The sequence below is a fragment of the Ammodytes marinus genome (genome assembly GCF_949987685.1).
Source record: "Ammodytes marinus genome assembly, chromosome: 14".
NCBI lineage: Eukaryota > Metazoa > Chordata > Actinopteri > Uranoscopiformes > Ammodytidae > Ammodytes > Ammodytes marinus.
In genome coordinates, this window is record NC_137218.1 from 1,666,923 (window position 1) to 1,690,465 (window position 23,543).

Consider the following 23,543-nt stretch of genomic DNA (forward strand, 5'->3'; position numbering starts at 1 on the left):
CCTGCTATAGTTATTTAGTAGGCACCCGAAGCATCCAATCACAAGACACCTAAGACAGAGAAGGGCCCTACTAGCCAATCAGAGTCAGAGTAGGGCGATTCTAAGTCGAATGCGGGTGGAGAACAGAACGAACGCCGCATTCGCTAAAAGCCCACATTGCTGCTATCTGATTGGCTCGTGTGTGTGGCAGTTATTCGATCGAACCAATGATGATCAAGAACCCGCGCGCTGACGACCAGTTACCAGCCAATGGAACTGCGCCTACGTCATGGCTCATATAAATCTATTTGTGACGTAGGCGCCCTTCAGTTGCAGTCGCCATCTTCTTCTCGTCGAAAGCAACGGGCGGACGAAGGGAAGAAAGGACGACTGGGGCTGAAATAAACACGACAACGAAGCAGCTTTTCTACCCCGAAACAGCGCGGAAACCCCGGCTGCTTGTGTTCAAAGACTTTCCGCTGATTATTGGTGATGTTATCGATAAGGCAGCGCTAGGGGGTTTCCCGCCGCGAAGCTAAATCGCAAAAAGATCGCAAAAAGATGGCGGACGCGTGTCGAGAGTACCAGTCGTCCCTGGAAGATTTGACGTTCAACAGCAAACCTCACATCAACATGCTCACCATCCTGGCCGAGGAGAACCTCAGCTGCGCCAGCGACATCGGCGCGATTATTGAAGCGCAAATCAGCAAGGTTTTTATACACTACCAAGAGAATATTCTTACTATTTCGAAATCACATGTCAGTTAGTCAGTGTGTAAAATGGAGGAGGCCTCAAACGGCTACTAGGCTAGGCTACACAACACAACACAGGCTTTATTTGGCTTAATCCATGTCTATTAAAAACGTTTAACTTGCTTACACATAATGTAATTGTTGATATCTATCGAGCTTTTGAGTAAAAATCCACCGTAAGAATGATGAACTTTGGAATCTGTTTTTGATATTATGTAAGGGAAATGTCACGTGTCTTGTGAAATCGATGTTAGCCGTTGACGTCCAGCTGTAACTGTAAGTAAATGTGTATATTTGAGAATAAATACCTACAGATACATATGTTTAATAGATTTATGACTATATATTACTCATAAGTATTTCTAAACTAGACTGAGATAATAGCGTTTCACTGCTAATGGTAGTTTTTTGAGACCAAACGTCGTTGCCAAGGCTACAGTTGTATTTGTTTAGTTCAAACATAAACGGACTGTGTTCCACTTGATTACAAACCAAGTGAATCGCTAAAAAGTAATGAGTTTAAACGTATTTGCTTTATTATGTTACAATGTCCCCTGTGAAATCAATGTCACCCATTAACAGGACAATTAATATAGTTTTTGCTTAGGTAGAGTATGTTGGACTAGTACAGCCAAACTAGATGACGACAGATTTTTAGACAACCCATTGTTGCCAAGGCTACAGTGCTGTGGTGTGTTTACTTCAAATAAAAACTAACAAACTCTGTTCTAATATTCACTTTAAAAAATATATTTGAAAACCTAGTGAATCATCAAAAAAAAAATGTCTTTTAGATTATTTGATTTGAGTTAAATGCCGATCTTGAAATCAATGTTAACTATTTACTTCAAGCAGGAAATAAGAGAATCTATATTATTTAAGATTAGAAAGCAGATTTGAAGTGTTATAACATTGTTTAAAGGTAAAACTTTTGAGATAATGTAGTCACAAATTCAGTCACAAATGCCCCCTGTGAAATCAACGTAAACCATTGACTTCCAGGGTCGGTGTTTTTAATGTTAATAAGTAAGTTAATGGCTAATTGAAGGTAAACATTTAAACAATTAGGAAGCCAAAGCAACAGAGGTTAGATAAAATTAGCCGACTTCAACAGAAGTTACACAGTGAGATTATATAATAGGAAATAATTTGAACGTTTGCTTTGAGCCCCAAATACCTTTTTTTTAACTCCACACAATTTCAACATTACATCACAATATAAAACAGTATGTAAATAAATACGAAAAATAATACTATTATATGACTGTAACAGTAAAAATATCACATGTAAGTTTCCGCCTTAATGTCTAAACAACCTGGAAAACATATGATGCCTTTCAAGATAAATAGTTTTACATTTTTAGATAATACAATAATTAAAAAAAAAAAAAAAGTATACGTGCAGAAATTTGCCTTTTCTGATACTAGACAAAAGCACAGTGGCCTTCTCAGAAAATAACAGGAAAATTGACAGACTTACACAGCAGAGTTGACGTCCATTATTTATTCATTTAACCTTTCTTTATACTTGAGACGTCAATTGAGGGGTGACCTTCATTTACAATGATGTCGAGTTGAACAGTCCAACAGTTTAACTCCTAAAAGAGTCAAGAAGTGACTGATTGATAATGAATAGCAGTGAGACATAAATTAATGCGTTACGACGAGATTCAAACGCATAAGAAGCTTTTACTTTGTTAAGACTTTGTCACTTACGGTGGATTTTGACTTGACTGTTAAGCTCATTGTTCTAGTTCTTTCTGCCAGTATACAGCACAGACACATGTTTCTAGATGCTATTGTTAGAGTGGGGGGCTTTTTTTAAATAGCCCCTTCACCCTCTGTAGACAGAAATGCATTTCAGTCAGCAGTTAAGTCAGTTAACAAAAGCTATCTATGCTCACTCACTCTGAAGCCTGATCGGATTTCTGCATTAAAAATCATTTACCAAAAATGTCATTTTGAATTTTTTGAAATGGTTAAAATGTTTATAATAAAAGATGTGAAATGTGCTTTTTGTCATTTTTTCTTTCCCAGTGTAATTTACTGCTCTCTGGTTTTTACTCTTAACTGGTTCAGCGTTTAGAGTTTAAAGTCTGCTGTTAAAACGCAGTCTTACAGATAACTTTAATGGGTTAACTTACAACAATGGTTTACAACAAGCAAACAGTGTGTTTTAAACTGGGTCAAATATCTAAAGGGTTCGAGTGGCTCTAAAAGACAAAACTCACCGTGTGTGTGTGTGAAGTCAAACTGAAACAATGTCGCTGCGGTAAAGTACAAAGAGTGGTTAAAGGAGACGGCCCTCTTTGGAGGTAACAAGGTTCCCGAGGAGGAAGGACTGTTTTTTACCTTCACGGACAGTTTTTATTTAAATTTTTTTTTTTAACATTTTTTGAAGAAGTGACTGATAAACTGAAGATGATTTGCTGCTGATTTTTTTGTCTCTGGGAACGATCACGATGGATTTTATTGGAGTATTTTTTCCCCCTGAAAGAAAAAGAAGAAAAGACAGATTTTAAAAATAAATTTTTGACTTTTCATTTTTTTTTTTATTACATGTGTCTTCGGTCACAGACTTTTACTCTATTTTTTTAACTTTTTTAAAAAAATCATTTTTTTCACACTGGGGTGGTTTCTGTGGGGACGTTTTCCAGGCATCAAATTGCCTGTTTTTTTAAATAAACACTGTCACTGTTTTTTTATCTTATTATTGTGAAATGAAATGTTGCCTTAACCCTTGTTGTTTTCTAAACTTGTTGAGTTCTCTTGCTCCAGGCGCCCTCCATGGAGAAGCTTCCCGTTTTGTACTTAGTGGATTCCATAGTGAAGAATGTGGGAGGAGAGTACACTGCAGTGTTTGCTAAAAACCTAATCACTTCATTTATATGTGTCTTTGACAAGGTACACTTCTCCTTACTGCCGTTCAGACATTATTAAACTAAATGTAAAGCACTGTAGCCCCCCCCCCCGTCCCATTCACTCCCCCACTGTCCTGTTGCTTGCTTTATACTGTGATCTCGTGCTTTCTGCTCCCGTCCTCTTGACGCCATTACCTTAGTCCTGCTAGTAAACGTGGTAGAAGGAGGGAGGGCTCATGCTTTGAACTTTATAATATTTTTTACAAGTGTGTGTTAAAGGTGGGGTCAGTGATTCTGGAGAGATTTAGCTTGTTGTCGAAATCGCGATCCGTTGTGTTAACATATTGTGTTGCTCTGTAAACTGGCATGTTGCTAGCCACGGTGGGCCCCTTTTTTTGTTACATACCGGTTTACTAGGCTATTTATTAACACTGGATATATTTTTCTTCCATCAAACACACAGTACAGACATGAAGCGGTAAGTTCATGAGGAGATATTCATTCAGTTTGACCACAAGCATTCTCCAGAATCACTGACTCAACCTTTTTTTTAAGTGTATTTTGCTAGTGGTAACGTTAGCCCCTCTGCCGTGCTCCTGCTATAAATATATATATATAGTGTGTTTTAGTGACAAGATGCTAAAAAAGTGTTTTAGTGACTAGATGCTGTAGTGTTTCAGTGCGTGGGTTCAGTGTTTCGCTGTGGACCAAGCCATGTCCTGTGCTTGTAGGTGGATGAGAACACACGTAAGAGCCTGTTCAAGCTGCGGTCCACGTGGGAGGAAGTCTTCCCGCTGAAGAAGCTCTATGCTCTGGATGTGAGAGTGAACGCAGTGGACCCCGCCTGGCCCATCAAGCCGCTACCGCCCACTGTCAACTCCTCCAGCATCCACGTCAACCCCAAGTTCTTAAAGCAGGTCTGTATGACACGCTGCACATTCACACAGGGGACAAAGGCTTTACTAGCATTTCTACAGGTAATTAGTAAAGTTAGAACAATAATAAAAACACAACGTAACGTTTCATAGGTAAAGGTATTGGGTAGAAAAAAATTAAGAGGATGTTATTTTTCGTTATGCACTTCAGAAAAAAACAGTGGCCTTCAAGGACAAGAACAATTCTACATTTTAAACAATGCACCTGATGACATTCCAACTATGACACTTTCAAGATGGCAGCACTAGGCCTTGGTCCAAAATATGCAGAAATATGGACATATATGAGACCCTTTCTAAGGGAAAAAATAATAATTAAAAAAAAAATGTTTTCAGCTATTATGCACTAAATTAAATGTACTATGGATATTATAATTACTTTCTACAAAATCTGCTAGGAAATAAAACCCACAATTCTACACACTGCAGCTTTAAAGGGGCATAAAAAAACATCAAGATTAGACGTAAGAAAATATTGAAATTGCATTAAGAGTTTCTCCAAAATGACAGGAAGAAGCTCCAGCAAAGCTTTATAAGTGTTTTTGACGTGGTAAAGAGATGGAACAATTAAAACACAACCTTCCATTGCACTGAGAGTTAGTGAGGAGTATTATGGAGAAAATATGATAGGGTGCAGTTTTTTTATTTTCAATATGCGCTTGAGGAAAAAAGTAGCACTGTACTGAAACACTCAGTGCGTTTACATGCAGACTCATAATCGGATAACTAAACGAATAAGACCTCAACAGGACTTTTAAACTGCATGTAAACACCTTTATCCGATCTACTTCGCACACAAATCGGCACGATAACGGACAAGAGATGTCGGATAAGAACACCTAGATAAGTCGTTCGTTGTCGGCATTCTCTCTGCATGTAAACAGGGATCGGACATCTCATATCGGACTTCTCGTTCTGTGCTTGTGTGCCTGCGCGTAATAGGCTACACCATGGGTTGTTGCCGGAAGAGAACCGGACGTGGCTCTTTCAACACTTGTTGAAAGCATGGTTGAAAGGGCTACAGCGCCACCTAGCATAGTGGAGACAGCCATGCATTGGACATTTATCCGATATCTTAAAGGTCCGTTCGAGTGTCTAGTTCGATATATGTGATAATCTAATCTAGTTACAAACTTGACATTGTACCTCCCTCTCTCTGTCTCTGTCCCTGTCCTCTGTAGTCTGATGAGGCGTCCTCTCCACAGCCGGCCCCTGCTAAGCCCTCGGCCCCAAAGCAGCAGCAGCAGCAGCCTCCTCCAGCGGTCTTCCATGCCCCTGTTCCCCCCCACGCCCCCATCCCCCCGGCCCCCTCTCCCTCCAGTCTGACCCAGGAGCAGCTCATCAGGCAGCAGCTGCTCGCCAAACAGAAACAACTGCTGGAGCTTCAGCAGAAGAAGATAGAACTGGAGCTGGAGCAGACCAAAGCACAACTGGTACTTTAACACACACACACAAACACAGAGGTTGCGTTCCGAATCTCATACTCTTTCTTTTTTCTATTCTACATACTACATCCGACGATAAAAATAATCTAGTTAGGATGCAGTAGGCATACTATTGGGACATACTTTACTCTCTTATTTCATCCTAACATTGCTCCTTGATCTTGCCTCTTGCTTTTATATCCGTCTCATCCCCGTTTGTTTTCATATGGAGGCTTCGTCGATGTGACGTCACTTCACGTGCGCACTGGATTGTGGGTCAGAATTGCCCAAATAGGATGCACTTTTCAACACTAACAATCTTGGCCGCATAAAGTAGGAAATCCGTGTACTTCTAACCATCCTAAATCTGGCCACAAGAATCGGGACATACTAAATCTTTTTTCTACATACTATATAGTAGAAAGTATGCGATTCGGAACGCAACCAGAGACTCACTCACTCACTCACTCACTCACTCACTCACTCACTCACTCACTCACTTTATTCACTCACTCACTCACTCTCACGCACATGCCCACACACATAGAGGCTCACACACGCACATGCTGTAAATTCTCCCAAAAGGAAGGGGTTAGCAAGGGAGCGTTGACATCTAGAATCTCAACGTTAGGTGCCACTAAATATTCAAATATGAGAATAGAATAGTATATTTGTTTATTGCCATTTGCACAGGACAGTACAGTACAGGTACATTGGGATTCTCGTGAGTGAACTTCAATGGAAAAAAAAATTAAAAAAAACATGATAGTATTTTGAGTAGAAAAGTATCAACATAAATAAAAGTAATAATAAATCATTTGTAGTAACAGCTAAGTGATTTACACACCGCACCTTGTTTTTTGAAAGGGGTAGGATTAAATAAGTGTATACTTTGGGTAGGATTAAATAAGTGTATACTTTGGGTAGGATTAAATAAGTGTATACTTTTTACTGCTCCTTTTCAGGCATATCGCATCAATACAGATCTTTTTTTTTTTTTTTTTTTTTTGTGAAGTCATTTAAACATACATTTTGTTTATTGTATTTTTATGCTTTTCATTTTGTTTTGTATTGTTTTTGATATGTCTGAAATAAAATAAAAAATTCAAATATGTCTTGTCTGTCCTCAGGCGGGTGGTTTTGTGATGCCAACGTCGGCTCCATCACCAGTGAACACCCCTCAGAAACCCCCCGTGGCCCAGCCCGCCCCAGTGGTCCGGCCCTGGATGCCTAGCCCTCAGCCCCACCCAGAGCCCAAACCCCCCACCAGAGACCCCCGGCTCAACCGCTCCGGGCCCCCGGCCAAAGAGCCTCACGCTGGGAGGAAAGCTGACCTCACCTCAGCCTCTGGAAGTCCTGGAACCACCCCGGAGAAACCCGCCCGGCCCGACCGCACACGCACACCCAGGAAAGAGGCTCCGGACGAGAGGAACAAATCCAAGTCTCAGTCGCCCGCCGCCAAAAACCTCCAGAGCAAAAACAAACAGGTCAGCGCTCACACGGGACGGGAAAGGATAGATTATTTTAAAGCTCCTGTAAACCCAAATATGAAAATCCTTCTGTGCACTTCTGGGAGTTAGTAGCATGATAGTAAAGCATCTGATCAATCCAAATTAAAGATATTATTATTCAAGTTTGATAAACTTTACAGAAATGACCCCAACATTTATTTTGTTGCTTGTTTTAACTGTACGGTGTCATGAAAGGCTCCCGTCAATAAAATGAATGATTGTTTCTATTATCAGGTGGAGGCCGAGCTGCAGAAGTCCAGCGACGTCCCAAAGAAAGACCCCCGTCTGAAGAAGCGTCCCCAGGAGAAGGTGAGTGGAGAGCTGAACCCCGAGGAGCAGAGAGAGAAGAGGAGAACGCCGGAGAACAAAGAGGCTGCCAGAGCCAAGAGCAAGCTGCTCAACGGCTCGCTGGTCAAACATGAACATGAGAGCGTGACCGTGGACAAGCCCGACTTTAAGACCGGAGGCAACGCTCGCACACACGCACGCAAACGCACACGCTCTCGCTCACGCTCCCCGACGGCCGCTGCCTCTCCTAAGAGGAAAGACAGGCGGTCTCCTAAGAGCCACGGTGCGCGTAGCGGCTCTCTGTCCCCCTCGCCCTCACACAAACCAGGCAAAGCTCGCAGCAGACCCCCCCGACCGGAGGAACCCAAGAAGAACCAGGCAGAGGGCCGACGGTCCAAGAGGCCGGAGGGGGACAGAGACTCCTCACACTCCCCCAGAGGACACGACGTCATCGGGAAGGAAGGGAAGGACGCACAGCCTCGCTGGAGGAGCGGCTGGGAAGAGAACAAGCAGTCAGTACCATTATACTACTCCTTATGCAGTTTATTCACTGATAACTTTTATGGTTTTAACTTATCTGTTTTGTAATTAATTTAAAAAAAAAGATTCCAAATTCTTTCCCCTCTCCCATGACCCTATTACTCCTCTGTTCCTCAAATCAGTTTCTAAAATATATATAACTTATATTTTCATCCCTATAATATGTTCAAAGGCTTGTGACAACGATAAGAATTAAAGGGGCAACTTTTTACTGTTAGTACTTTTTTGAATTTGCCATAATGCTTTATCTATCTTTCTTACTGCAAGCCGTGTTAACATGAATTAAGCTTGTGTTTCCCTGATGTGAACAGACTAACATGTCGTTGTGTTTGCAGTCTGAAGAGTCCAGAGGAGGCTCATGTGAAGCCCAGTCCCCTCAGACACAAACCGTACGGGACCCCGACTCGCCCCGCCGGCCCCCGCACCCCCAAACACAGACTCAGTGTGGACGCCAACATGCAGATACCTGAGGTCCTCAACTCGGCCTCAAAGAAGGACCTGCTCCGGAGGGTAAGCTGGGTTGAATTGATTTTTATTTTTCAAACGAGTAAAGAAAAAGAAAAAAAGCATAAGCAGAAAAAAGCAATAATAAACAATAAAATGAAATGATGAAGCAAGTGGACAGTTACAACAAAGTAATATTTACACACAATGAAAATAAACTGTCTTACACTTTGCTGTACTCGTTAGAAAAGGGCTGAGAAGCAGAACAACTTATTAGGTTAGGCTTATATAGGTTAATAAACATATTTCAGATTGGGATTTCCTCACGGATGTATACTTATAAGTTTGTCTATATATGTTTGTACGTGTAAGTAGACCTTTGAAGGGAGGGGACGGAGGTTAGTATAGGCATGGTTGTTTGGACCAATGTATCTTGTTTCATATTTGCCATTTGGAGGGGGGGGGGGAAACACTGCTATTTCACAAAATGCAGAAGAGTTCCTGTGCCTCTGTGATAGCCCAAGGTCGGAGGCATTATGTTTTAGGGACATATCATTTTATATTGAGTATTGCTATTAAACCTGTCTCTCTCTGTAGGCCAGTAAGCGCTTGGAGAGTGTGTATTAACCCTGTCTTACCTCTCTCTCTGCCTGTCTCTCTCTCTGTCCCTCTAGGCCAGTAAGCGTCTGGAGAGTGGGGAGATCTCCCAGGAGGATTTCCTGAACATGGCTCACCAGATCAAACACTTCTTCCAGTACCAGGAGGAGAAGCAGCTGCAGCGCTCCGCCAGCTGGGACCCGACGGCCAAGCCGGGCAACATGGACGCCGCAGAGCTCACCTACTACCAGCACAAGTCCAAGCTCAGGAAGACTCAAGTCATGGCTCACAGGTAACGCATAGAAAATACATTTAGGGGGCGCCCTTAGCTCAGTCGGTAGGGCCAGCAGCGGACCCGGGTTCAATTCCAGCCCGCGGTCGTTCTCTGCATGTCACTCCCCTCTCTGCCCCATTTCAACTCTGTCTCTACACTATCAATAAAGCATAAAAATGCCCAAAAAATATCTTTAAAAAAATAAAAAATAAAATACATTTAGGCCAATTCATCCAAGGGTTAGCGGTTCGATTCCCCGCCCTGCCACTTTTCAAATCAAATCAGTTTTATTTACATAGCCCAATATCACAAATAGACATTTACCTCAGTGGGCTTCACATTCCATACAATATGACAGTATGAAGTAAAATAGGGAAATAGTGTGGATGCAGGAGGACTTCAGATGCTGCCAGACTGTGTGAGTGAATGGAACCTGGAACCCTTTAAAGTTGACCAGTTTAACACTCACTTTTTTGCACTGGCCTTTAACACAAGTTCAGCTTTTGGGTAACTTCTGTCTTTTATACGTTTGTTTATTTTATCTGTTGTGTTGTTTTAATTAATTTTACTCTTAGGTGTATTTTTTACTGTGCTTTTATTTTCAATGCATGTTGTAAAGCACTTTGTGACCCTGTCTGTGAAAAGCGCTATAGAAATACACTTTACTTCAGGGTTCGTACAGATGCTTGAAAGTCTGGAAAATGCTTGATTTTCAATCGAGTGTTTTCAAGGTTTGAAATGTGCTTGAAATCTGAACACTGTGCTGGAAAATGCTGGATTTTCTCTTTATTGACCAGTGTCGTAATTCATCAAATTCTTTCATTTTTTTATTCTGTAAATTAAAAAAAAAATCTGTCGCAATGTTTTCTTCGCCGCCGTCTTGTATGCACGAGTGCAGTTGCTCCCCGTGTTTTCTTTCCTGGGACACGCGCCACACCTGGCGATCGCTCCAGGAATTATCCAGAACCACGAGTCGCTGCTCATGGACCTATTGCTCCCGATACTTCCATATCAGATATCCGTTTCCATTTGGTTATGACGAGGCCCTAATAACCGACAGGCATAGGCTACTGTACGGTCTGCTTAAAGTACCTCCAGCTGTACACAATGGGGGAATCGGCACTTAGAGTTCCTGCCAAAGGTAAATCAGTTGAGAATTTTTTTTCGTTAAAACGTATCGGACTATGTCACTCTGGTTGACTGTTCAATCATGTTCTTCTTTGCAAGTTACACCAAATCCCGAGTTTGTATGTGTAATTGACTTGTTGATACAAATAAATAGCATGCTAAATTGATGCTCAACACCGTTAGCAATTAGCTGACCAGCTAGTTTTCAATAATGTATTGCTCCAAATTCATGTTGTTAGCTAGATAACGTAAGCTTGGGGGTTACTTCATTGTAACGTGATGTTACACTCATGCGAGGAAATTGAGACCTCCGCGAACGTTTGGAGACAGTTTAGAGACTCCCTCGCGACTGCAGTCTCCAACTTGTCGCAAACAGTCGCAGCCCAGTGAGATACGGGCTTAACAGACATGAGTGCCGTGACTTCCTCTTTCTGAACGCGCATTAACGTTATACTTTGATGTGCACTGTGCATTCGAAGCGTGAGGCGAGCCCCCTCCCTGCACCTTCTCTATGTGTGTTGATAGCGTGCCAAGTTTCCGCTGATAAGAATTGTGTCCCCGCCTGGTCCCCGCCGGCCGGTGAGCGCGCAATCGCGCATGCATCAAACATATTAACGCTTCAATTTCACTCTAGTAAATTCAGAAGTTCTTTGGATCGTTTTGTACATTGTTTTTGGTACATTTGTTTGAAAATTAGGTTTGCAAAGTTATTAATGGCTCATCCGCCAATAAAAATGCTTTTATTCTTCTGTGTAATTAACTGTATCCTATGTATTGCACATTTATAGCACTTTTCATAACACAAATTAAGGTAGCATAGAGGAGGGAGCCTACTAAAATAAAATATCTGGGTTGGTCCCCAGATGTTTTTATTTTAGTAGGTTGGTTTGCATTGGTGTTGAACTGTTCCCTACTTGTTTCCTTCTTTGAATAAAGCCTAATGCTGCTAGTAAAATACCACCAGCCACTCAACCCTCAATAGTAGACATGATATAGAATAATTACCTTTATTACAGTTTAACCAAATGTTTTAACAATAGGCTACAGGAGATATTTGAAAGCACTACACATGCATTGTAGGCTATTCAATTAAATTTGTGTCAGCGGAACCGTGAATGTTCTCCTTTTTTTCATTAAAATGAATGCAGAAAAGGCACACATTGCTTCATAAAAATTCACCAGAATGCAGGAAATTAAGTGTTTAATGCTCAAAGATTTTTGGGGGGGACCCCCAGACCTCCACTTCTAATGTGTCCACACCCAATGTTTACTTAAAACTTGTCCTACGACTTTGCAATTCATGAATTAGTTTATTTTAATAAGATTTTTGATGTTTTATCACATTTTCCAATTGTCTTTATTTCTGATTTATTATAAACAATATGTAAACTTGCAGGACACTAGCAAAAATAATTGGCTGGGAGAGAGGACACTGCAGCAGCACTGATATAGAGTGACAATATGCTCCATCTCATGTGATATTGCTCAAGTATAGTCATGTTGTTATTAACCTGATAGATGGTCATTTTTGGCATATGAACTAAACTGATAAAGGTCTCCTTAGGGCCATACTGCAATTTGGTGATTGTCCATACACATTATATTATGAACACTCCCATTTTACAGATAAGGCAATGTATGAAATCATAAGCATTTATTTATATACTGTATATATTTAAAGCTTCGGCTTCCTTGAAAAAGTTGACATTGTATCTTGAAAGTGCTGGAAAAGTGCTTGAATTTTACTCTTAAAAAGCTGTACGAACCCTGTTACTTGCTTACTTACTGACTTACCTACTTGCTTTCCTTCCACAGAGCCCCAGGAGAGGAGGGGTGGGAGGGAGAGGAGAGCCCAGAGGAAGGAGAGGGTCCGGGGGATAAAGCAGGCAGACCGCCACCCCTCAAATACAACCGGCCGTCACCACGGGACAGACAAGGTGAGCTGAAGGGAGACAGTTCAGGTAAAACATCGGTTTATATTTCTGATTATTGATCCAGTAGTTTGACCATCAGAGAACATGAATGACACTTTTAACTTTTCATTTAAAACGTTATCATATTTTATATAGCGGTAAATTGAATATTGTGATTTTCGGATTAAATGTTCCTGCTCGGTTTTCAAAATGAGCGGCTCACGAATGGGTGATTCAATTCTGCAGAGGTCCAGAAAAAAACCCTTGTGCTTTGCTTAGTGCTCCATCACCTTTCATTGTTATTGTTAAACTCCACGTGATGGGCAATTCATTACTAATGGACGGGTAGTATTTCTGGTGCCGACTATTAAGGCAGCGGACGTTTAAAACCACTTGCCGTGTTCTTACCAATTGAAACATGTAGTTTTTTTTATATATATATACTTTATTTGTAGATTTTTCAGACAAACACACATAAAAAAAAACCCTGAAAAAATGAACCGTATAACCAACATGGCGTACTCACGTGCTGTAGTTCTGATGCCCTTCTCTGATTGGATAACTCTTCCTCCAGGCGAGAGGCGCAGCAAAGAGCCGGAGGAGCCGCGGGCGCCGCTCGGCCCCATGATCGAGGAGTATAACCACGGGAAGGAGTTCCCCACGCTCAAGTCTCTACCAGGGCTACGCTTCAGGAGGAGGGCGGACCCACGAGAGACCAGTAAGCCCCCTACACACACACAGACAGAGACAGACACACACACAGACAGACAGACAGACACACACAGACAGACAGACAGACAGACATACACACACACAGACAGACACAGAGAACAGCATTATAAATACTATACTACAGCTCCGGAGAAAATGAAGAGACCACTTCAAATGTTCAGTGTCTCTTGTTTTAGTCTTTAGAGGCATATGTTTGAGTAATATTAACATTTTGATTTTAATAATATAAACTACTAAAAACATTTCTACCAAATTCACAATAAAAATATTGTAATTATTTTTTTTAAGATATTCTTTTTGGCATTTTTATGCTTTACTGATAGTGTAGAGACATAGTTGAAATGGGGCAGAGAGGGGAGTGACATGCAGAGTACGACCGCGGGCTGGAATCGAACCCGGGTCTGCTGCTGGGCCTGGCCCCGGGGGGGGTGGGGGCCAAAATATTGTCATTTTGAACAGTTTCAATAAGTAATGTAGAGATAAAGATTTAAGAAAAATCCAAACTGGTCTCTTCATTTTTTCCGCGGCTGTATATTATGTATAATATGTGTTTTTAATATATCCAGTAATACTATGATAGTGTGCTTTTAAATCCTATGTCAATGTGCTTTTAAATCCTATGTCAATGTGCTTTTAAATCCTATGTCAATGTGCTTTTAAATCCTATGTCAATGTGCTTTTAAAACCGGACTATTATGTGTCACTTCGTCCACAGAGAGGTCAGAGTTGAGGTTCTGGAGCGCGTCTCGATCAGGGAAACTCCAGCAGGGTTAGAGACTCTACTAAAGAGATCTACACATTCAGACAGACAGGCAGCACACAGACAGGCATTCAGACAGACAGGCATTCAGACACACAGGCATTCAGACAGGCAGCACACAGGCATTCAGACAGACAGGCATTCAGACAGACAGGCATTCAGACAGACAGGCATTCAGACAGACAGGCATTCAGACAGACAGACAGGCAGCACACAGGCATTCAGACAGACAGCACACAGGCATTCAGACAGACAGGCAGCACACAGGCATTCAGACAGGCAGCACACAGGCATTTAGACAGGCATTCAGACAGACAGGCATTCAGACACACAGGCAGCACACAGGCATTCAGACAGACAGGCAGCACACAGGCATTCAGACAGGCAGCACACAGGCATTCAGACAGACAGCACACAGGCATTCAGACAGGCAGGCATTCAGACAGACAGCACACAGGCATTCAGACAGACAGCACACAGGCATTCAGACAGGCAGGCATTCAGACAGACAGCACACAGGCATTCAGACAGACAGCACACAGGCATTCAGACAGACAGCACACAGGCATTCAGACAGACAGCACACAGGCATTCAGACAGACATTCAAACAGGCAGCACACAGGCATTCAGACAGACAGCACACAGGCATTCAGACAGACAGCACACAGGCATTCAGACAGACATTCAAACAGGCAGCACACAGGCATTCAGGCAGACAGGCAGCACACAGGCATTCAAACAGGCAGCACACAGGCATTCAAACAGGCAGCACACAGGCATTCAAACAGGCAGCACACAGGCATTCAAACAGGCAGCACTCACCCTGCGTTCCAATACCCATACTTCCATACTATTGAGTATGCCAGAAAAAGATTTAGGATGTCCCAATACATGTACGTCAATTGTAGTATGCTGAAAATACATAAATACCCCACTAACTCCAATAGCATTTTGGAGTATTCGTCTTTATTCTTGACATAATGGGAAAAAAATCTTCCTTATCTGATTTTTTTTTTCTCTCCTGTGGCCCTAAAACTCTTCTGTACTTTAGTATGTAGTGTAGTAAAAAGTGTGTGTTTTGGAACGCAGGGACAGTCATTTAAACAGGCAGCACAAAGGCATTTAAACGGGAAGCACAGTCATATCAGCACAATGCACCATGGGACATGTAGTCAGTAACATGTTGCTGCACTGGGCACGTCAGCGGCGCGTAGCATCAAGCTATCAGGGAAACGATCCCTTTATGGTCAATGAGAGCCACAACACAGAGCAGTAGACAAACGTTATACTGCTGCAAATTCTTCAAATGAACTTTAAGTGTATTTTCACACCGCGGCCTCTTCACAAGAGTGAATGGAAACAGGCTTGATCCGGTGTAACAGGTCAAACCTTAACTCTCCGCTCACATGCTCAGTGTGGCTCTGTGGCCGTGACATCGTGTGTAGTCACTGTTTATATTACTCTCTAGTTTAAATGTGATTGATAGGATTATAGATGAGAACAAGATATTAAAGTGGTTGTTTGTGCTGCAGGTGAGAGGGAGTGGACTTCCCCCCTGACAGAGCGCCAGCGCTATGACGAGGAGCAGAAGAGTGGCTATGACGCCCCGCGGCGGTTCATCCCTTCAGACCCTCGTAGAGCGGAGGCGTTGCTCCCTCCCCCCCCGCCCCTCGGCCCTACGGTCCACAGGAACAGCCCTGAGGCGGGGCTGAGGTTTGAGCGCGAGCGCCTGTCTCCGCTGCACCAGAAAGACCCGGCTGCCCCGGTGGAGCTGAGCCCCGCGCCGCGCTTTGAGAGTCCCAACAGCGAGCACTCTGACGAGGGTCCGATGAGCGTGGACGCGCCCCTGGCCCCCGGGCCCCTGCTGCCGCCCCCTGGGGGCCCTGGGCCGGTCAGGACGGGGCCGCTGGCTGCAGTCAGACACAGCGACTCTCCTGGACACACTCCGCCCCACGACGCCCTCCCTCCCCCGCGCTACGAGGGCCTGCCGGGCAGACCCAACCCCCCGGGCTGGTACGAGCCAGGGCCTGGGCCCGGGCCCGGCCGCTACGAGGACCAGGGGCGCTTTGACGGCCCCCCCCTCCACCAGCAGCAGCAGGGCCCGGGGCGCTTCGACCCCCCCCACCACAACATGGCCGACAGGTTTGAGCCGCAGCACATGAACCAACACGGGCCCATGGGGAGGTTTGACGGGCCGGGACGCTTTGACGGACACATGAACCAGCAGCGGTTCGATGGTCCCATGCCGCGCTTCAACAACAACAACAACAGCATGGCTCCTAACGGGCCAATGGGCTTCCAGCAGCAGAGGCCCATGCGCTTCGACGGCCCTCCCAACCAGATGAGCCCCATGAGGTTTGATGGTCCCGGGCCCATGAGGTTTGAGGGGCCAGGCCAGCCGGGACCCCCACGCTTCGACATGCCCAACGTCCCCCAGCACTTTGACTGTCCGCCCGGCCAGCAGAACATGATGTTTGGGCCCCAGCACGGCATGCAGCAGCCCCCCATGAGACCCATGGCCCCCCCTCACTACGACGCGCCCATGCCCCCTCAGCAGGGCTTCAACATGGGCCCGCAGCGCTTCCCCGAGCCCATGAACAATATGAACATGAACCCTATGAACGCCCCGCCCTTCCCCCAGGGACCATTGCCCTTCAACCAGCCAGGGAACTTCAACATGCAGCCTGGGCCCTTCAACCAGCCGGGACCAGGGCCCTTCTACAACCCCCAGCAACCACAGGTCAGACAGACAGACAGACAGACAGACAGACAGGCACACGCAGACACACAGACAGACACACAGACAGACAGACAGACACACAGACAGACATGTCAGCAGACCGCTTACAACAAGTATCTCATTCATATATTAAGGGGAATAATCACTTTCGCATTATTCTTATTTTCATTAACAAACATATTGAAATGATAAAGGTGAGAGCAACACAGACGCACGTAATGTAGTAAAAAACAAGTTGATCCCAAAACACTTATAAAATGAACAATGATCTATAACAACAAAACGTATAGGAATGACTCAGACCTTTATTCTGACCTCTAGTTGACGTCAGGATCAGTTTCAGAAGTTAAAGGTGCAGTGTGTAATATGACATCATCAAGAAAGTTCTACAAAGTTCTAGAATGCAACGCTCCCTGGGTAACCCCACCCCTTTAGAATAATAACAGAAGCTACAGTGGCCTTCAAGGACAAGAACAATTCTAAATTTTAAACAATGCTCCTGATGACATTCCAACTATGACACTTTCAAGATGGCGGCACTGGGCCTTGGTCCAAAATATGCAGAAATAAGAAGAGAAAAAAAAATCAAAACATTTTTTTCAGCTATTATGCACTAAATTAAATGTACTTATGGATATTATAATTACTTTCTACAAAATCTGCTAGGAAATAAACCCAAAATTCTACACACTGTAGCTTTAATAGAGTGGATGTGTCAATCTGATGTTTAAACTGTTTGTTTTCCAGGTGAACATGATGAACATGAACCAGCCTTTCCTGCCTCAGAACCAAGTGCCTTTTGGACAACAAGGTGAAACCACACACACACCACCGCCTGCTTTCATTTAGGGACCTCTGCTTAACAACTAGACGAGTACATTTACTTATACTAGAAAGTGTTTGAATTTAAAATGGAGTGTGACGGTAACAGTGGCAGTTAAAGCAGCTACGAGGAACTTTTAAATATTTCTGAAACAGTCAAATTTTTCCTCTGATGATCATATATTACATGTAACAATCAAACGAGACCATCAGTGCAAAAAGAATGCTATTTTTATATAGTTTTTCTTAATGCCTTTTGTCATGGGTATACGCTCACCCAGGAACAACAGCTAGCGTGGTAAAAACACTACCGCTTTTGTCCAAAGGGGGGCGCTAGAATTAACACACACTGAAAGGTCCTCGTAGCACCTTTTTAATAGATGAATTATGAAATAAAGAAAGCGTATGTGATTTGGAAAGGAGGGTTAGAAACACTGAAACCAAGCTGACGCATGCAGAGAGAAAGCCGACTATGAACGAGTTATCTAGGTGTTCTTATCCGACTTCTCTTGTCCATTAATGTGCCGATTTGTGTGCGAATTAGATTGGATTGTTAATTATTTACATGCATTTTGCAAGTCCTGTTGAAGTCTTATTCCTTTATTTACCTGATTATGAGGTTGCGTTCCGAATCGCATACTTTACTTTCTACTATATAGTATGTAGAAAAAAGATTTAGGATGTCTCGATTCTTATGGCCAGATTTAGGATGGTTAGAAGTACCCGGATGTCCTACTTCATGCGGCCAAGATTGTTAGTGTTGAAAACTGCATCCTATTTGGGCGATTCTGACCCACAATCCGGTGCGCACGTGAAGTGACGTCACATCGACGAAGCCTTCATATGAAAACAAACGGGGATGCGACGGATATAAAAGCAAGAGGCAAGATCAAGGCGCAATGTTATGATGAAATAAGAGAGTAAAGTATGTCCCAATAGTATGCCTACTGCATCCTAACTAGATTCTTTTTATCGTCGGATGTAGTATGTAGAATAGAAAAAAGAAAGAGTATGCGATTCGGAACGCAACCCGAGTCTGCATGTAAACGCACTGACTGAACCCTCTCCTGACCTGTTGTCCCCGTGTCTCTCTCCCCACAGCGCCCCCGGTGGCTCCTCCAGAGAATCACTTTGGTCAGGTGGACGTCAACGACCTTCTGTCCAAACTCATCTCCACCGGCATCATCAAGCCATCGCAGCCTGAAGCCCCGCCCACAGCCGGCACCGGTCAGTAACATACTGCTACGTGCATCTATGTTTATGTTTATGTTTATGTTTATTCCACATACAAAATAGATTTAAAAAAACATGTAGTAAAAAAAAAATTAAAAATACATGTGTGGGTGTGGCAGAAACCTGTACATGCTTATATAGAGCCACACCCAAAATACATTTACATATTAATATTAGCAGATCAGCACACAAGCGCGCACACACACAAAAAAAAAAGTCTGCACTGTCCAGACTGACTTTATATTGTACATTTTCAATTTCTAGTTTACGATATCATTTGATTCCCACAACATGTCTAATGTTATGCAAACTTAACTGACATGAACTACCAGTTTAAAGGTGCAGTGTGTAACTTTGTGTGTGTCAGAGAAGTGAAACATTTTCTAAGGTGTATTCTCATAACTGAAATAAACAAACTTTCCTCACAGGGAAAATGTAGATCCCTGGAACACTGTTTGAAGTTAGAAAGCTGTTTTTTGTATAATTATTTTTACTTGATTAGATTTTTTTTTAACAACAAGTGTATATGTTTTTCATCACTGTGTTCCAGAACCCTCCCCTGCGGCTCCAGCTGTTCCCGTTGCCGTGGAGGAGGAAGAGGAGGAGGAGCAGGAGGTGGAGGAAGACGACGACCTTCCAGATCTCACCGGCTTCACCGTCGACGACATGAAACTGTGAGTTTAACATACTAACACTAAACTATGTGCACACTATATACTATAAACATGAGACTGTGAGTTTAACATACTAACACACTTTACTATGTGCACACTATATACTATATACATGAGACTGTGAGTTTAACATACTAACACTAAACTATGTGCACACTATATACTATATACATGAGACTGTGAGTTTAACATACTAACACTAAACTATGTGCACACTATATACTATATACATGAGACTGTGAGTTTAACATACTAACACACTTTACTATGTGCACACTATATACTATATACATGGGACTGTGAGTTACACACACTTTATACTAACAAAGTTTACTACATACAGTTAATTATATACATGAAACTGTGAGTCAACACTAAACTATACATAAATTAAATATATTATTATTAGTGTTGTCAGTTTAACGCGTTATTAACGGCGTTAACGCAAACCCATTTTAACGGCGTCAATTTTTTTATCGCGCGATTAACGCTCGTCATGGCCTAGCAAACCTTGTGGTTGTTTCACAAGCTGTTGAATCAACTAGTAATGTTAGAACAACTGAAACACCACAAACAATTCATATGGCTCTCAGGTGAGTTACTGTTAAGTCAACCGGAACATGTCCTACAGCGTAACTTCACATTAAAATCATTTAACTGGCAAAACGGCGAAACGTCAAGTAAATTCTGACTTTTATTTTGAAGCAGAAACTGGAACCTAGCACTTCCTAGCTCAACTGCGCGACCTTCACTAGTCTTCCGTGTGTGACTCGGGGACTACGCGGAAAAAGAACAGAAAAGAAAGCTTGTCATTTGCAAAAGTCCTACTTATAACCCTGCACCCCCACCAAAACCTCCATGAACGTTAGTGGCAGCTGGCAGTCATTTATTTTCACTTTAATTTTCGCTACGAAGGGCGACTGAAGCCTCGGCTGCAGCAGTGTCATACCAACCACCAACACACAAGTGTATGGTGTGTCCACTCCCCACATTCTGAAATAAGCTGTGGATGAATGACTCCCAAAACATTTAGGCCTACAACAACCAGTTTAATTTAGCCTTAATACTAATTTGTTTTATATACCCTATGTTGTTTTATGGTCTGGTTTTTAAATAAAAAAGGAAGTTCCAATTATGTTTGTGAATGCTGTTCTAGGGGAGGGTGGGGGGATCTACATTGTTGTCTATCTGCACTGAATTGGAAATGATGATATTTTAGAAGAAATACACTGAATTACAAGGGTGTAGAGAATGGGTGTGAAAAGAGCATTAAAATGAGAAAAAATAATGGGACATTTAGGCTAGAATACATAAAAATGTGATTAATCGCGAGTTAACTATTTTAATCGTTTGACAGCACTAATTATTATTATTATTATACACAATACGCAATTAAAATTAAGTGGGTGAAAGTACAATATAGCCTCATTAAAACAGTTACAGGTAGTTTGGCAGATTTAAGATAATATGTTTAAATTTCATGTATAAGGATATGAAGGCATTCATTTTACTTTATTGCTGTAAGTTGTTTCAGGAGTCAGACATAAATGTTATTCTATCTATTAATATATTAATGTATCTCTCTGTCTCTAGTCGGTATGAGAGTGTGGTGTATGAGGCCTTATATAAATGTATTAATATCTCTGCCTCTCTGTGTCTCTCTCTCTCTCTGTCTCTCTCTAGTCGGTATGAGAGTGTGGTGTATGAGGCCTTATATAAATGTTATTCTATTTATCTAATATATCTCTCTCTCTCTCTCCCTCTCCCTCCAGTCGGTATGAGAGTGTGGTGTATGAGGCCTTATATAAATGTTATTCTATCTATCTATCTAATATATCTCTCTCTCTCTCTCTCTCCCTCTCCCTCTAGTCGGTATGAGAGTGTGGTGTATGAGGCCTTATATAAATGTTATTCTATCTATCTAATATATATCTCTCTCTCTCTCTCTCTCTCTCTCCCTCTCCCTCTAGTCGGTATGAGAGTGTGGTGTATGAGGCCTTATATAAATGTTATTCTATTTATCTAATATATCTCTCTCTCTCTCTCTCTCCCTCCCTCTCTCCCTCTAGTCGGTATGAGAGTGTGGTGTATGAGGCCTTATATAAATGTTATTCTATCTATCTATCTAATATATCTCTCTCTCTCTCTCTCTCCCTCTCTCCCTCTAGTCGGTATGAGAGTGTGGTGTATGAGGCCTTATATAAATGTATTAATCTCTCTCTCTCTCTCCCTCCCTCTCTCTCTCTCTCTCTCTCTCTCTCTCTCTCCTTCCAGTCGGTATGAGAGTGTGGTGTATGAGGCCTTATATAAATGTTATTCTATCTATCTAATATATCTCTCTCTCTCTCTCTCCCTCCCTCTCCCTCTAGTCGGTATGAGAGTGTGGTGTATGAGGCCTTATATAAATGTTATTCTATCTATCTATCTAATATATCTCTCTCTCTCTCTCTCTCTCTAGTCGGTATGAGAGTGTGGTGTATGAGGCCTTATATAAATGTTATTCTATCTATCTAATATATATCTCTCTCTCTCTCTCTCCCTCTCCCTCTCTCCCTCTCGTCGGTATGAGAGTGTGGTGTATGAGGCCTTATATAAATGTTATTCTATCTATCTAATATATCTCTCTCTCTCTCTCTCCCTCTCTCTCTCTCTCCCTCTCCCTCTCCCTCTCTCTCTCTCTCTCTCCCTCTCTTGTCGGTATGAGTGTGGTGAATGAGGCCTTATATAAATGTTATTCTATCTATCTATCTAATATATATCTCTCTCCCTCTCTCCCCCCAGTCGGTATGAGAGTGTGGTGTATGAGGCCTTATATAAATGTTATTCTATCTATCTATCTAATATATCTCTCTCTCTCTCTCTCTCCCTCTCTCCCTCCAGTCGGTATGAGAGTGTGGTGACGCGGCTGTACTCGGGGAACCAGTGCTGTCTGTGCAGCATGAGGTTCACGGCGGCGCAGACGGACCTGTACGCAGATCACCTGGACTGGCACTTCAGACAGAACCACGCGGGCAAGACGGTCGGCAAGAAGATCACACACAGGAGGTGGTACTACGGACTGCGGGTGAGACACACAGAGAGAGACACAGACAGACAGACAGACAGATCACACACAGACAGACACACACTGACAAACAGACAGACAGAGAGACACACACAACCACAGAGACACAAACATCAACACAGACAGACAGATAGATCACACACAGGAGGTGGTACTACGGACTGCGGGTGAGACACAGAGACACACACACACTGTAACACATAGACAGACACACACACACACTGTAACAGACAGACAGACAGACAGATAGATCACACACAGGAGGTGGTACTACGGGCTGCGGGTGAGACACACAGAGAGAGACACACACACACACACTGTAACAGACACACACACATAGACAGACAGACAGACAGACAGACAGATAGATCACACACAGGAGGTGGTACTACGGACTGCAGGTGAGACGGAGAGAGACATACACACAGGGACTCACACTTCACACACACAACCACAGAGACACAAACACAATGTAATAAGAGTCACACACTTACACTACCAGACACACCGCTGGTACTATGGACTCAGTGATAACACGCACTAAAGTTAAACATCACTACTGATTTTACACAAACCAGTCGTAGCACTTTGGTTTATCACAAAGTCTCATTTTAATTGTGTGTGTGTGTGTCTCTCCCTGTGTGTGTGTGTGTGTGTGTGTGTGTGTGTGTGTGTGTGTGTGTGCCCCCCCTACAGGACTGGGTAGAGTTTGAGGAGATCGCTGACCTGGAGGAGCGAGCGAAGAGTAACTTCTTTGAGAAGGAAAGTGAAGAAGAAGTCCAGAAGAGCCAGGCGGCCGCCAAGGAGAAGGAGTTCCAGTGTGTCAGAGCGGCCAAGGACCAAGTGGGAGAGGTGAGGGACAGTCACACA

The 23,543-nt window shown here is 42.9% G+C and overlaps 1 protein-coding gene across 2 annotated transcripts in view; it reads left to right on the forward strand.

Annotated features, from left to right (window-relative positions):
- The first annotated feature begins 327 nt into the window (after nt 1-327).
- The window catches only part of pcf11 (PCF11 cleavage and polyadenylation factor subunit), a 27,132-nt gene continuing 3,916 nt past the window's right edge, over nt 328-23,543 (forward strand). Inside the window, exons 1-16 of one of the 2 annotated variants that reach the window (XM_080040971.1) lie at nt 328-690; nt 3,511-3,636; nt 4,325-4,510; nt 5,710-5,961; nt 7,083-7,439; nt 7,698-8,263; nt 8,627-8,801; nt 9,410-9,624; nt 12,550-12,695; nt 13,222-13,365; nt 15,673-16,880; nt 17,628-17,691; nt 18,804-18,929; nt 19,486-19,609; nt 22,490-22,673; nt 23,370-23,525. In XM_080040971.1, the coding sequence (XP_079897097.1) occupies nt 541-690; nt 3,511-3,636; nt 4,325-4,510; nt 5,710-5,961; nt 7,083-7,439; nt 7,698-8,263; nt 8,627-8,801; nt 9,410-9,624; nt 12,550-12,695; nt 13,222-13,365; nt 15,673-16,880; nt 17,628-17,691; nt 18,804-18,929; nt 19,486-19,609; nt 22,490-22,673; nt 23,370-23,525 (4,179 nt within the window). In that variant the 5' untranslated portion in view covers nt 328-540. The remainder of the gene's footprint in view (nt 691-3,510; nt 3,637-4,324; nt 4,511-5,709; nt 5,962-7,082; nt 7,440-7,697; nt 8,264-8,626; nt 8,802-9,409; nt 9,625-12,549; nt 12,696-13,221; nt 13,366-15,672; nt 16,881-17,627; nt 17,692-18,803; nt 18,930-19,485; nt 19,610-22,489; nt 22,674-23,369; nt 23,526-23,543) is intronic. The other variant, XM_080040972.1, reaches the window with a different exon arrangement.